Raw genomic sequence first — 15,831 nt, 5'->3', positions numbered from 1 at the left:
GCGCAGCTGATGCTGAAAGGAGGAACTAGACCTGAGCTGGAAGCTCCGTAGAGCTCAGGGAGGTAACAGTTCAGGAAGGTCCTCTGGGCAAGACAGGCAGCGCCTGCGTATCTAGTATGATGAAGGCCGCGGGTTGAATCCAAGAAGATTGGTCTGATAGTCACGGTAGGCCAAAAGAGAGGTCCGAGTGAAGCGCAAGGGTCAAAGCCAGAGTATCAGTCCAGGAGAGGTCAGCCAAAGCAGGGGTCAATACCAGAATCAGTCCGTGCGTAGTCAGGGCAAGTGAGGGTTGGTTGCAGGCGGCAGACGAGAGAATGGTCAGGCAGGCAGTGATCAGTTCCAGGCGGCAGGCAAGAGAATGGTCAGGCAGGCACTGGTCAGTTCCAGGCGGCAGGCAAGAGAATGGTCAGGCAGGCAGTGGTCGGTTCCGGGAAGCAGGCAAGAGAATGGTCAGGCAAGCAGAGGTCAGTACCAAAGATCAGTCCGGAGAGGTACTACCTGAGAAGGATACAGGAACACATGGAGCCACTGGGAACGGAAGACACAGGAACATGGGAATGCTGGAACAGGAGACGCTGGAACAGGAGACACGAAGGCAAACTTAACACACCAATGGTGTCGACCCGATTGCCAAGGTGAGGTCTTGAGGACAGGGCCTCGCCTTAAGTAGTGAATTTAAGTGACGTCATCAGGAGGTGCCCCTGTGGGGTTTCCCGCCTTGGGCCATTTAAAGGGCTGCACTTCGACTGCCGTGCACCTAGGGGCGTGACCAAGGATGCCGAGGACGCAGGGCCCCGACGGGAGTGAGGCCTGCGAGGAGGATGGTGCAGCCACAAGTGAGGGGTGCCCGGAGCTAGTAGACGGAAGCGCGAGGTGAGCAGGCCCGGCCGCGGTGCCAACACGGCTGTGACGCCCAACACATGTATGCATGATTTTATATTGGCAGTCCCAGCCCATCCATTCCCTGCCCACATCCCACTCTTTTTTGTCAAACCTTTTTTATTCATGTACAGGGAAATATGCGCGTGGCCACGGACCTTTTATTTATTTACTTAATTAATTGACGGTTTTTATATACCGGTATTTGTGGGTACATCATATCGGTTTACAGAGAACGTAACAGAATTATAAAAAACAAGGGAGGGGGGAACAGGGAAAAATCAGGATACACAGAACGCTGTATTCTTAAGTAACAAGGAAAAGTGTCTTAATATACAAAGGAATTAATGTACTGTACAGGGGGAATAGAGGGAAGTCTGAAACGATTTAAGTACGGGGTGGAAAGGATAATGTGGAACAGGATAATAAAATATAATACAAGTTAAAGCTTATACTGGGGAGAATGGGAAATAATGGGTGGGTGGTACAATATGGTACAAAAATAATATGTACAAACATAATACAATTTAATACAAGGTAACACATAATGCAATATAGTTTAAAGGGTGGGTGGTACAATGTGGTGCAAACATAAGATGGTACAAACATAATATGACATAATACAAAGGTAAAGTGTAATGCAATGTAGTATAAAGGTAAAGTATACAATACAAGGTAAAGCATAATGCACTATAGGATAAAGGTAAAGAATATACGGGGAGAGAGGTGAAAAGTAGAAGGAAGAAGTGTGTACAACTATACAAGGGGTGTAAAGGGCAGGGGAACAACGTAAAGTAAGGAATTGAGAATTAATGAAAATGGAGAAGAGGAGAACAAAAGCAGGGGGAGGACGGAGCAGGACTAGGTGGAGACTGGATTACAGGGCTAACAGGAAAGGTGACAGGGGGATTAGAGACAGAAGAGGATGGGAGAGGGAGAGGAAAGAGGGCTGGATTGAAATGACCGGGGAAAAAGGAACGGGGCTAACAAAGGGAAAGAAACAATGGTAGATAAAGAGAGTGGTAGAGGGAGAAGAAAGAGGGCTGTATTGAAATTACTGGCAAATAAGGAGCAGGGCTAACTGGGGGATAGAAGCAATGGTTGATAAAGATAGTAATTATTAATAACAAACAGGCTGATTCAGTAAAGTCCGCGGGAGAGTGGACGAACGCCCGCTCTCCCGGCGCGCGCACAGGCCACTCGCCTGTGCGCACGATTCTCTATTTAAATGAGACCTGGCGGTAGAAACAGGCAAAAGGAGGTGCTAAGGACACTAGCGCGTCCCTAGCACCTCCTTTTAGCCCGGAGCGGCGGCTGTCAGCGGGTTTGACAGCCAATGCTTAATTTTGCTGGCGTTGGTTCTCGAGCTCGCTGAATGCCACGGGCTCAGAAACCGGACGCCAGCAAAATTGAGCGTCCGGTTTTCGACCTGACAGCCACCGGCCCATTTTAATTTTTTTTCTCTTTACTTTTTTTACCCTTCGGGACCTCCGACTTAATATCGCCATGATATTAAATCGGAGGGTGCACAGAAAAGCAGTTAACAACTGCTTTTCTGTGCACTTTCCCGGTGCCGGCAGAAACTAGCGCCTACCTTTGGGTAGGTGCTAATTTCTTAAAGTAAAATGTGCGGCTTGGCTGCACATTTTACTTTCTGTATCGCGTGGGAATACCTAATAGGGCCATCAACATGTATTTGCATGTTGAGGGCGCTATTAGGTTCAGCGGGTTGGATGCGCGTTTTCCGCCCCTTACTGAATAAGGGGTAAGGGAAAACGCGCGTCCAAGGGCAGATTAACAGTGTGCTCCGTCGGAGCGCACTGTACTGTATCGGCCTGAAAGATAGGTATTAAGAAGAGGGGAATGGGGGAGAGGCAAGGGGGGAAGCTGGGAGAAGGTACAGGTCTAAGCTGGAATTGTACGAAGGAATGGGGGTACATTGAATAAAGGGGGGAAACAGGGAAAGGAGGGGGGAGAGGGGGGAGACGGACTCTATTCTGGGTATGCCTGCTTGAACAGCCATGTCTTAAGGTTTTTTTTGAATTTTTGAGTGCATGGCTCTAAGCAGAGGTCAAGGGGCATGGAGTTCCAGAGAGCGGGGCCTGCAATAGAGAGGGCTCATTGCTTCGTGGAAATGAGGTGTGTAGACTTAGGGGAGGGAGTAAAAAGGTAACCTTTGTAGGCAGATCTAGTAGGACGGTCGGAAGAGAGGAAGCAAAAGAGTTTTCAAGCCAAAGGATGTTGTGAGTGTGTAGGGTTTTGTGGATAATATTGAGGGTTTTGTAGGTTAAGCGGGAGGAGATGGGGAGCCAATGGAGTTCCTTGAGAACAGGGGTAATATGGTCGGATTTGTGGGTGTTGGTAAGAATTCTAGCTGCTGCATTTTGTAGCATCTGTAAGGGTTTGATGGTGGTGAAAGGGAGGCCAAGAAGAAGGGAGTTACAGTAGTCCAGTTTGGTGAGAATAGTTGCTTGGAGGACAGTATGGCAGTCGTGGAAATGAAGCAGGGTTTGAGTTTTTTAAGAACCTATAGTTTAAAGAAACCGTCTTTTATGGTGGCATTGATGTGTTTTTTCAACTTGAGTTGTTGGTCGATGGTAGCGCCGAGATCCCGTACACTGTGAGAGAAAGTGATCGAGGGGTGGAGGGGATCACTGCATAAGGTTGGCATTATGTTATTTTGAGAGGATATGATTAATAGTTCACTTTTAGACGTGTTTAAGGCCAGGTGTAGACTGGTGGGGAGGGTGTGTATGGATGAGAGGCCGTTTTCCCAGGTCTTGCGAGATTTGGCTAAGGATTCTTGAATAGGGATAAGGATCTGAACATCATCTGCATAAATAAAATGTTTGAGGTCAAGGTCAGAAAGGAGTTGGCAAATAGGCATGAAGTATATATTGAAAACGGTGGAGGATAGGGAAGATCCTTGGGAGACACCTTGAGTTAATTGGATGGGAGTGGATTCTGCATTACCAATTTTGTCTCTGTAGTCTCTCTTGTCGAGATAGGATTTAAACCAAAGATGAGCTGAGCCAGTGATGCCAATATCTGATAGACGGTTCATTAGTATATTATGGCTTACTGTGTCGAAGGCAGATGAGATGTCTAATAGGGCAAGAATGTAGGATTGACCCTGGTCCAGACCTTTAAGGAGGGTGTGAGAAAGAGATTAAGAGGGTTTCAGTATTGAAGAACTTGCGGAAGCCGAATTGTGACAGGTATAGTAAATTATGATTTTCTAAATAGTCGGTTATTTGTGAGTTAACTATTTTTCCATGACTTTGGATAGGAAGGGAAGGTTTGAGATGGGTCGATAGTTGGCAGGGTCAGTAGGGTCAAGGGTGGGTTTTTTGAAGAGGGGTTTGACAACTGCCTGTTTCAATGAGTCTGGGACTTTGCCAGTGGAGAGGGAACAATTAATTATTTTAGCTAGGTATTTGGAGATAGTATTAGGGATCGATAATAGGGATTTAGTGGGGATGGTATCAGAAGGGTGGGTGGGGGGTTTAATTTTCTTTAGGATGGATTCTATTTCCTTGGGTGAGGTAAGGTCAAGGGTTTCTAGTTTGGCGTTGTGGTTTTTTGGAAGGGAGTTAGTGAGGGGAGTGGTTGTGGGGAAGCCGAGTAATAGGTTTCCTATTTTATTGTTAAAGAACTGGGCAAGTTCTGCACATTTACTTTTGGATTCTTCGTCATAGATGGGAGGGGGGCAATCTTTGTGAGTTCTGCTACCATCGAGAAGAGGGCTTTGGCATTATACTGGTAATTATGAATTTTGGTTGCATAGTAATCGTGTTTGGTCATGAGTGTGGAGTTTCTATAGGTGTGGAGGGCAGATTTGTATATGGCTGCTTGTTTGGGGGTGGGATCTTTGCACCAGCTTCTCTCTTTAGTTCTGAGGTCAAGTTTAAGGTTTTTTTATTTCTGGGGTTTACCATGGTTGCTTGGACTTGTGGGTATGGGGTATAACTTTATTAATAAAGGGACATAGTTCATTAGCAATATTGTTGGTTAGGTTATGCCAGGATGACAGTGCTACGTCAGGATTAGTGAGGTCTAGTTTGTCGAGGGTGTTAGAGAGGGAGGAGATTAAGTCTTCTTTGGAACAGGGATTTCTGTATTGTACGATATTACTGTGTGTAGGGCTGTGTGCAGATGAAGTCTTTATAGAGAGGAAAGCTTTAACGAGGGAGAAGTCTGACCATGGGACGGGGGTGCAGAGAGGGGAATTGGGACAGAGTATGCTGGAGTTAACAAAAATAAGGTCTAGTATGTGACCTGCTTTGTGGGTGGGGGATGTAATGAGTTGTCTAAAGCCAAGGGCTCTAAGGGAGTTCAATATTGTGTCACATGAGGAGGGGGGGGGGGGTTAGAGTCCCCGTGGAGGTTAAAGTCTCCTAATATGATAGCAGAGGTGTCAGAGTTAATGTTGACGGCGATAAAATTCGATGAGGAGAGAGGGGTTTGTTCGAGTAGGCCTGGTGGGGAGTAGATAAGACATATTTGGAGTTCTTGGGCTTTAAATAGGCCGATTTCAAGTCTAGGTGCATAATAGTGTTAAGGAGCCTAAATCTGAAGAACTTTTTGGCTGCTAAGAAGAGACCACCACCTCTTTTATTGGGTCTTGGACTTTTCAGTTATTAATGGTTGGCCTCGCTATGCTAATGTTGTTGTTTTCCTTCTTTTTCAAGAGCCTCCTCGGTGCCATGGGGGGGGGGGGGGGGGGGGGGGGGGGGAGCGGGAGGGAATGGAGGGAAATTTGAAGGTTAGTGCATAAGGGCTTATATTTATATGGTATGTAAAAGAACACATTATGTATCATATGCCTTTCTTTTTTCAGATGTTTGTTTATGCTGCCAAAAGAACAAAATAAAAACAGATTTGTCATAAGCCAGGATTCAGAAATGGCACAGATTTCTGGCTTGCAGTCTAGGAGGAGATCATTGAGGATGGGAGCTTTTTTTGTTAGGGATTGGGCATTACAGAGTATGATAGATAATGTGGTGAGGCTAAGCAGCTGAGTTAGGGGGGAGACCATGATGGGAATCAGGGATTTGTGTTGCGCAGGGGGATGGGATATGAAAGGGGTGGTAAAATGCTGGGTGGGTTAGTGGATGTGGATGCAAGGGATAGTGTAAGTAATCATGTTCAAAAGCAGTGAATGTAAGTACACAAACGGCGGAGGAACTGCTAATGGGCTGGAGGGGGGCTTTGATTTCCACAGGAGAGGGGGAACAGGGAGGGGGGGGGGAACTGGGTTGGGGGTTTCGAGCCTGGTCCCAGCGGGTTAGTAGGGAGGTTAGGCTGATCCCAGTGGGCCGGCGCCGGATGGGACGAGCTATGAAGGAAATAGGCTTCAGATGGTAATGGTTTTAAAATCCATGCGGCACACCCGCATTTGAGTCATGTACGTATCTCCCAGTTTTGCCTTTTAAAATCTTCCTCTTCATGGGTGCTTATTGACAAATCCAAGGCTGGCCAACAGGTGAGAGCAGCAGGCTACAGAAATCAAACAGGCATTGCTGCAGGAGTAGGAAGGGAACCCAGTGCTCCACCCAGTATTGCTACTGCTCTCTCACCATTCACCGGCTCTTTGTTTCAGAAGAACTGCAAATTCTGAAATATTTATGTCACTTTCACATGATGCTGACAGATTTACACATAACCCAATTTATGTTTTTTGCAACTCACCACATTTTTCCTATTCTAAACTTTTTTTTCTAAGACCGCCCACAATTTACTGTACCTGGTATTTTTTGTGCTCGAATGCCTTAGATACTCTTTATCTCATGTGATAAATCATGTTAAATATGAACATGTCTTTATTGATTTAGACATCAACACACTACGAACTGGACTGAGAAACTAACCAACATGTTTCACTTAATTCTCTAGCAGAAGTTCTCAAATGGTTTCTTGTACATATTTTGAAGATACTCAAAGGAACATATTAAAGAGAGATTCTTACAGAACTAAGGTTGCAATATCAGAATGCATACGCTTTTGGAAGTCCTTCTGTTTCCAATCTTTAAATTCATTAAGGACATCTTCTGCGCCCCTTGTAACATTTATCAAGCTCTTCTGTGTCCAGATTTCTACTCCAAGCAGGATAATATCAATATTTATTGCGTCAAACATCTGCAAATCAGAATTAAATTAGAAAATTGATATTACATATGACTTTACATATGGACATTTAAGGACGTTTATCCATTATCAAATACCTGACAGATACTAACTGATATAATGATAGCACTAGGTTTCAATCTAATTACAGACAAACTGACGCACAGAGCAGGACACTCCCTCGACCTGACATTTATCAAACACAGCTACCTAGAACAAATAAAAAACAGTTATACACAAATTCCATGGTCAGATCATTTTCTCATCCAATCTACTATTAAATATCTTGGACCACAAGTAAGCATATAAAAGAACCAACAGAATTTAAGTATCGTCCCCCTTATAACATAGAAATACTAAAAAGCATATTAGAAGAAAAACTAACAGAATTCAGTTATAAAGATTGCTGCTCCACAACAACAGCATGGATGAAAACAACTAATAAACTAGCAGATGAAATAAACCCCATAAAATATATACACATCAAAGAACCTAAACAAATAAATCCCTAGCATAATGAAAAGATAAAAGAAGTCAAGCGAAATTTCAGAAAAAGAATGGAAAAAATATAAAACAGAAAACGTAACTAAATTCAGAAAACATTTAGCTTACTACAAACAAATAATTCTTGATGCACAAAAACAATACTTCAGCTCAAAAATAGAAAAATTTGCAAATAACTCAAGAGCATTACTCACCATAGTGAAAGATCTGACCAACAACAAAACGTAGTCTCCTCAGAGACTACGTTTTTCAGTGACAAAATTGCAAACTTAAGAACCAAAATCCCTAATACAACTAAACAAGAAATTAAAATGTATAAAAGAGATGTTTGCTGAGATGTTTGCCGAGATATCAAACCTTGAAGTGGAATCCGAGATGTTTGGCGAGATATCAAACCTTGAAGTGGAATCCAGGCTAAAAAAGTTAAATCCTGCTCCACATATAATTGACACTCTGCCAACTATAGACATAAAAAAATTAGCCAACATAGCTTCCCCAATACTAGCAAAGATCATAAATCTATCTTTAGAGGAAGGGTCAATGCCAGATATACTGAAAGGGGCAATTATTAAACCAATCATAAAGAAAAAAAACAGTGACCCCCCCTTATACTGAGCAATTACAGACCAGTTTCAAATTTACCTTTAATTGCAAAATTAATAGAAAAAACTGTACAAAAACAACTGGCTGAACATTTGGATAACAATAATATACTGTACCCTTCGCAGCATGGCTTCCATAAACATTGCAGCACAGAAACACTGCTGCTCTCACTGACAGACAATATTCTGAGAGGATTTGATAGTGGAAAACATTACATTCTGGTGCTGTTAGACCTGTCATCAGCCTTTGACACAGTAAATCATGAAATACTTTTAAAAAGACTAGAAGAAATAGGACTACATAGCAAAACAATTGCCTGGTTTAGATCATATCTAAGTAACAGATTTTTTCAAGTACAGATTAAAAACGTAATGTCAGAGAAAATAAATCTACAAACAGGAGTACCACAGGGATCAGCTCTGTCAGCAACACTCTAACATTTACCTGCTTCCTTTGTGCCATCTACTGGCAGGTCTGGGAATCATACATTACATATTTGCTGATGACATACAACTAATTCTACCCATTGACGACACAACTGAAAAAACATTAAACCTAGCTAACCTGTTCCTAGACATTATCAAACAGCTATTAAACCAAATGGAGCTAGTTATTAATATAAAAAAAAACTGAATTCCTATATTTAGAATGAAAAAATATTGAGGTCATCCAAACTCCAAGAATGCTTAAAAATTAATCAGACAGTAGAATTAGCCGAGAAGGTACGGAACCTCGGTGTGATAATTGACACGGAACTCAGCCTTAAACAACACGTATCACTAAAAGTAAAAGAAGGATACGCTAAACTTATGGTTCTCAGGGAACTAAAACCTTTACTAACATCTACAAACTTTCGAACAGTTCTACAAGCACTAATATTTGCAAGCACCGATTACTGCAACGCCCTGTTTTTAGGATTACCACACACAACTTTAAGAACACTACAAATAATACAAAACTCTGTCGCAAGAATACTTACTGGTAAAAGAAAACGAGATCACATTACTGAAACTCTAGCAGAAGTACACTGGCTACCCATAGAACACAGAGTACAATACAAAACACTATGCAAAATACATAAATTAATTCATGACAAAAAAGCAGAGTGGCTGAACACAAAACTATGTATACATGTCCCACAGAGAAATCTGAGATCAGCTAACAAAGCCTTCCTAACCATCCCTTCTGTTAGGACAGAAAAACTGACCCAAGTTAGAGAGCGGGCATTATCCTTAGCAGGACCTATACTATGGAACACCATGCCCCTAGAGATCAGACTACAAAGAAATGTCAAACCTTTTTTTTGTAAAAGTTTAAAAGCCTGGCTTTTTAAACAAGCATTTTACAAAGAGAACGGAGAATAGAAAAATGAACAAAGTAGGCAGTAGAACATCAGCATTCACCGCTAACATTAGAGATAACATACAGTTCAAACGAGTTATACATGTAATTAAAACTGATACATGTATAAAAGGACAAGATTTAGTACATTCATTAAATAGTCTTTATTGTGAAATTATGTAACCGGAACCTTGATGGCACTTTTATAGAACGTATTACCCAATACAATTCTTAACATTACTATATGTGCCTATCTGTAAACCGTTGTGATGGTATATAACTTGACGGCATAGAAAAGATTTTAAATAAATAAATAAAATAAATAAGAAAACAGAGTTGCTTACCTGTAACAGGTGTTCTCCTAGGATAGCAGGATGTTAGTCCTCACACACAGGTTACATCATCTGATGGAGACCGGAACAGGTCCCTCTTTGATCTTGTAACATAGAATTATGATAAAATAAAATAATAAACACAGGAGAAACCCAACTCCGTGGGATGGCAGACAGGTTTTGTGAGGACTAGCATCTTGCTGCCTAGGAGAACACCTGTTACAGGCAAGCAACTCTGCTTTCTCCTAGGACAAGCTGGTTGGTAGTCATCACACATGGGTGAATCCCTATCTACAGGCTACTCCCCAACACATAAAAGGGACCAACAAGCTCCAACCAGGTGCCAACGGGCACAAAAACCACAATGCTGTTGGTAACAGAGGGGGAGACAGCCTGAACCCAAACAATGGGCCCTAGGTAGGGAGAGTTGGATACTACACCTGAAAGAGATTCTGGAGGACAGACTGGCCGAAACTACTTTCATGTCAGCCATCGCTATCCAGACAGTAGTGCGATGAGAATGTGTGGACAGAATTCCACGTCGCAGCCTTGCAGATCTCCTCCACTGGAACTACTCGCAAATGGGCCATCGATGTTGCCATGGCTACACCAGAAAGAGCCTTGACATGACCCTCAAGTTGCAGTCTCGCCTGGTCATAACAAAAGGATATTCAATCAGTCAGTCAATTGGATAATGTCTGTTTGGCAATGGCAACTCCCAACCTATTCCTATCATAAGAAATAAACTGTCTATGGGCTTCTGTCTGCTTCATATAGAACGCTAAGGCTCTCTTGCAATCCAAAATGTACAGGGCTTGTTTGCCTTAGGGCAAATGGGCTAACCATCAAGGGAACACCCTGATGTGTGGTTATGTGCGGTAGCTATATCTGAAATAACCACTCTATGATTATCTCTTTGCATGGCCACCGTGTTTATTCTCAAAATAATTTTTCGGTGTTTTTTTCTTTTTTTCAATTATTTATTTCTATTTCATATATGGTCTTTAATTTTCACTCTCCCTGGCGGTCAGCTCGACTCTCATAGAACAGACGCGCTTCTTTTCATCAATACTTATCGATCTCTGTGATGTGGGTTAAACCCTGCTCAACTGCTGCAAGCTTTCCTATGAGTCGAAGCCGCCTGCCCGACATCGGCCGTGTTTCGACAAATCCTTGTCTGCTTCAGGGACAATTCAAACAATTCAAACATACCAAATTCCTCCGAGATAAGGTGGATTACAAACGTGGCAATATATACCCGTGGATGTCTTCACAACATCAGAAAGCAAAAAAACACCATGTGACATTCGCGGGGTCTTCAGATGACTCTTCGGGAGATGATATGAAACAAAAAGCCTCATCAGAACGGACAACGGCACGGATACAAAGTCCAGCTCCCACAAAAGAAAACTCCCATTTTTTAGATCGGGCATCCCTGTACAAAGACAATCGGCATTTGAGAGAAGGAACAGGGGGCAACCGGCGCTCATATGGAAAAACCAGGCAAACCAGGAATATAGGCATGCCCCTACCATCAGGAATCATAAATTTGTCTTCACAAGAGCTTACATTTCTGCAGGAGACCCTTTTAAACAAAGGTTTGTTCTTTGCACCCACCAACAAATATTCGCCATTCGAAGGGCAAAAATGTCTGTACAACTTTGTGAGACAGTTACGGTTATGATTATACTTCTCATCAGCACAGTGCAATGTAGTAAGTTAAGACTCCTTGGCACCTCCTTCCACTTGGTTACCTCCAGGGCCCATTGATCCAATTAATCATACATTTGCAGAGATGATTTGTAAAGATAGCTTTAATGCAAGAATTGGGGGCAATAAAATAGATATAAATCTTACAAAGGAAGAATCGAAGGCATTACGGGAATTGCGAGCTAATCCAGCAGTAGTGATAAAACCAGTCAAAGCAAATGTTGCTTACCTGTAATAGGTGTTCTCACAGGACAGCAGGATGTTAGTCCTTACATATGGGTGACATCACAGGATGGAGCCCAATCATGGAACACTATTGTCAAAGTTTCTAGAACTTTGACTGGCCCCTACTGGGCATGCCCAGCATGGCACTAACCCTGCAGCCAGCAGGGGTCCCCCTTCAGTCTTGTTTAAAAAGCTGGGGGGCGCTGTTCGCCACGAGACGAGATGGCCGCTTGATTCCTCGGCTCCCACTTCCCCCGGACTAAAACACTCGAACCGTAAGGATTTTTGCATCTAACAGCGGTAAAAAATCTGGCTGAATTTACTCATACCTGGGCAGATGACTACTAGAAAGAGAAGCGACCTACAAAAGTTCTCTTTTACGCAACCGGCCTCGGAAATGAAAAAAGCAGGCCTTGCTCTCACAGACAACATGGCGGGAGAGGAGAACGAGGCGGAGGCCGAAGCACCAATACTCTCTCCACAGGCGAGCACAGAGCCCCTACCGACCATAGCTGATTTACCTACTAAAGCTACCATGAGGGAATGGTTCATAGAACTTCGCTCTGAAAATAAAGCTAACAAGGTCGAACTTTTGACGTCTTTCTCGGAGCTCAGAGAGGACTTTTTAGCGCTTGGACACAGAGTCAACGAGATAGATCTGCGCCTTGAAGATCAGGAAAACGCTTTAAAAGAGATCTCTAGCCACAATACAGAAACACAAGCAGAATTGTCATCGATCACAGAAAAAATCGAGGATCTGGAAAACAGATCAAGACGACATAATCTTCGTCTACGAGGGATCCCCGAAACCCCTGATTTCACGGATAGCATGGCCACAGCACGAGGCTTCTGCACCTACTTACTTGCACACTCGGCGTCAGAGACTGAAGGCACAGCCATACAGGATTCAAATAACCTTATGAAAGAACGAGCACACCGATCTTTAGGAGCCCGCAAGGACAACAGAGCTCGAGATATCGTCTTCAACTTCAATAGTTTCACTCAGAAAGAAAAGATATTATCCATTGCGCGTCAGAAGCGGTTCTGGACCTGGAAAGACATTGAAGTTGCAGTTTTTCAGGATCTTGCTGCAAGCACTCTCAAAAAACGGTATGACTTACGTCCAGCTACTGAATCTCTGAGCCAAGCTGGCATCAGGTATCGCTGGAATTTTCCTTTTGCCTTGTCGTTCCAGCACGGAGGTAAAACCCACAGGGTGAAGAATATGGCGGACGCTGAGAGCATTTTTCAAGAAGTAGGCCTACCGCTTAAACTTCAGGCTATGCCGGCTAAGACCCCCAGGCAGAGGGCACCCGTCGCATCTAAGTGGCAGAAGGTGGACAGAAGCAAGAAACGCCCTAATGCCCGGCAGGGAAATGCATCGGGGAATCTGTCCGACCAGGGCTGACTGTGAACATCGCTCTAGGGCGTGACAGCCGGAACGCAACCTCGGCTTTAACAAGCATTTCAGTTTGAGACGTTATTATGCCAGGTTTGACATTCTCATCCTGAGTAGGGTTTGTTACATGAATGTTATTCTGTTTTTTTATCTCAATATTTGATGGTTTCGAGTGTTCATATTTAGAGTTAAACCATGTGTTATAAAGGATCGGGGGGGGGGGGGGGGGAAGGGAGGGCGGGGAGGGGGGGGGGAGGGGGGCTTTCTTGTACTCATTGGCAAGGTCCCCACTGGGCAGGGACTCAAGTTAGGAGAGGGATGGGTCAACTAAGGAACAGAGGGGGGAATACCCATCTTATGTTTAGGATTCAATCACGAAGTGTTCTCCCGATTATATATCCGGTTAGATCAGGCAGTTTATGGGGCGCATCTCTCAACTATATATTGGTACGTGTTACATTGATACCTAGCCAGAGGTATGTGTTCTTATTGTTCTTTCTCCATAAAATCACAGTGAAATGACCTTAAAAATAGCTTCTCTCAACGTTAAAGGCTTAAATACGTACAGAAAAAGATACCTACTGCAGAAGGATTTCTCGCATGCACGTGTCCATTGCATTTCTGCAGGAGACACATGTACGCAAATGCCACGAGCGTCTACTGGGTTTTCGAGGGTACCCACATATCTTCTTGGCTGCGGCGGGGAAGCATTGTAGATATGCTGGGACAGGTATCCTAATTTCATCTTCAATCCTATTTGACCTGATTGAAAAAATTATTGATGATCAAGGTAGATTTGTTTTCCTCAAAATAAGAATGGGAGGAGATATTTACTCGTTGTTGTCCATTTATGCACCCACCCACGACCAGGCTACATTCTATGTTAAAGTAAGACAACTTTTAGAGACGCATGGAGAGGGTTATGTTATCTGGGGGGGCGATTTCAACATTTCCCTCAATACTGCAAAAGATAATTCATGTGTGAACCCACATGTGCAACACACACAGGGGCATAAAGTTAGAACGATATTACAAGCTACTATGAAGCAGTGTCACCTCTCAGATGTTTGGCGCCATTTTAATCCAGTATCCAGAGTCTATTCTTTTTATTCCAAACCCCACAACTCGTATTTGCGCGTTGATTTGTTTTTAATTGACCTATGCTTGCTTCTAAAGACCAAACGAACTGAAATAGAGCCCATAACGTGGTCAGACCATGGAATGGTCTGGTTAGAGATATCAACCAAACCCGCCCAGGAGGGTCAGACTTTTTGGAGACTTAACGCGTCTCTATTGCAGGACACATCCTTTGTGCAAAACCTCACACATCATTTAACAGATTACTACCAAATCAACCGCACTCCGGGTCTATCCATCAGTTGCTTATGGGAGTGCTCCAAAGCTATAATTCGAGCCCATTGCATAGCGCGTGCTACCGCTGTTAAAAAGGAAAGGGAAGCGCAGAGGCTGGCTCTGCTTAACACTATAGGTCATTTAACTAATCTTCACTATCAATCTCAGACTGACAATGTTTATATTCAGCTTAAGGAGGCACATCATAAATTAAAGATCTTGGATGATGCACAGCTAGCTTTTCACATGGAACGCGCTAAGCACACATATTTTGAAGGCAGCGATAAAGCTGGTAAACTATTAGCTAAGCAGCTAAGGGAGCAGATCACCCATAGCCTCATCTCTAAGATAAAAAATCCCCAGAATCAACTGACGATGGACCCCACAGAAATAAGGAAATGTTTCACAGATTTTTATTCTACCTTGTATAGTGCCAACACACAAATCAAAGATCGAGATATAGATGAGTATTTGCACACAGTGGACATTCCTCAGCTATCTGATGAACAGCAGGCAATATTAGATGAACCTATTAGAGAGGAGGAGGTGACGATAGTGATCCAATCATTGAAAAATAATAAGTCTCCTGGCTTAGATGGCTTATCGGGGGAATATTACAAGAAATTGACATGTCTCACCCCTTTATTAACCGAATTATTCAACGCTATCCGAGGGGGGGAATGTTTATTTGCCCAGGCTAATACAGCTGGAATCACTGTCTTACCCAAGCCGGGTAGGGATCCCTCGCTTTGTAGCTCATATCAACCAATATCACTAATTAACCAAGATTTAAAGATATTAGCCCGAATATTGGCCTTGAGGTTGAATAAATTCCTACCGAATCTAGTGCACTCAGATCAGGTGGGGTTCGTGCCTCAGCGCATGGCATCCGACAATGTGCGGAAAATATTGGATTTGATTTGGTGGATGAAAAGAGAAAATATACCAACCGTGCTACTCTCCATCGATGCTGAGAAAGCATTCGACATGGTCCACTGGCCGTTCCTCTTCCACACGCTAACTAAAATGAATTTTGGGCCCCATTTCATGCAATGGCTTTCTCATGGTTAAAGTGAATGGTGGGTATGGAGAGAGTTTTGTCATAGGAAGGGGTACGCGTCAAGGATGCCCTCTCTCGCCCCTTCTATTCGCTATATTTCTAGAACCATTCACCTCTAGAATACGGAAGGCCAATACAATATTGGGGGTCCCAATTCATAATAGTAGCTTTAAACTGTCTCTCTTTGCTGACGACATTATGCTTACTTTAACACACCCCACGCAATCTCTAACAGGAGTTGCATCGGAGATAACACAATTCAGCAGTGTGTCCGGCTTCAAAGTTAACTTAGAGAAATC

At 43.3% G+C, this 15,831-nt stretch overlaps 1 protein-coding gene across 1 annotated transcript in view; it reads right to left on the bottom strand.

Moving 5' to 3' along the window:
* LOC115092769 (disintegrin and metalloproteinase domain-containing protein 9-like) overlaps nt 1–15,831 on the bottom strand; it is a 461,831-nt gene that overhangs the window by 152,811 nt on the left and 293,189 nt on the right. The window contains exon 9 of the mRNA XM_029604072.1: nt 6,848–7,017. Coding sequence (XP_029459932.1) covers nt 6,848–7,017 — 170 coding nt within the window. The remainder of the gene's footprint in view (nt 1–6,847; nt 7,018–15,831) is intronic.

This window comes from Rhinatrema bivittatum, chromosome 5 (genome assembly GCF_901001135.1).
Source record: "Rhinatrema bivittatum chromosome 5, aRhiBiv1.1, whole genome shotgun sequence".
In the NCBI taxonomy this organism is placed as follows: domain Eukaryota; kingdom Metazoa; phylum Chordata; class Amphibia; order Gymnophiona; family Rhinatrematidae; genus Rhinatrema; species Rhinatrema bivittatum.
This window is presented reverse-complemented; position numbering and strand designations above follow the sequence as displayed.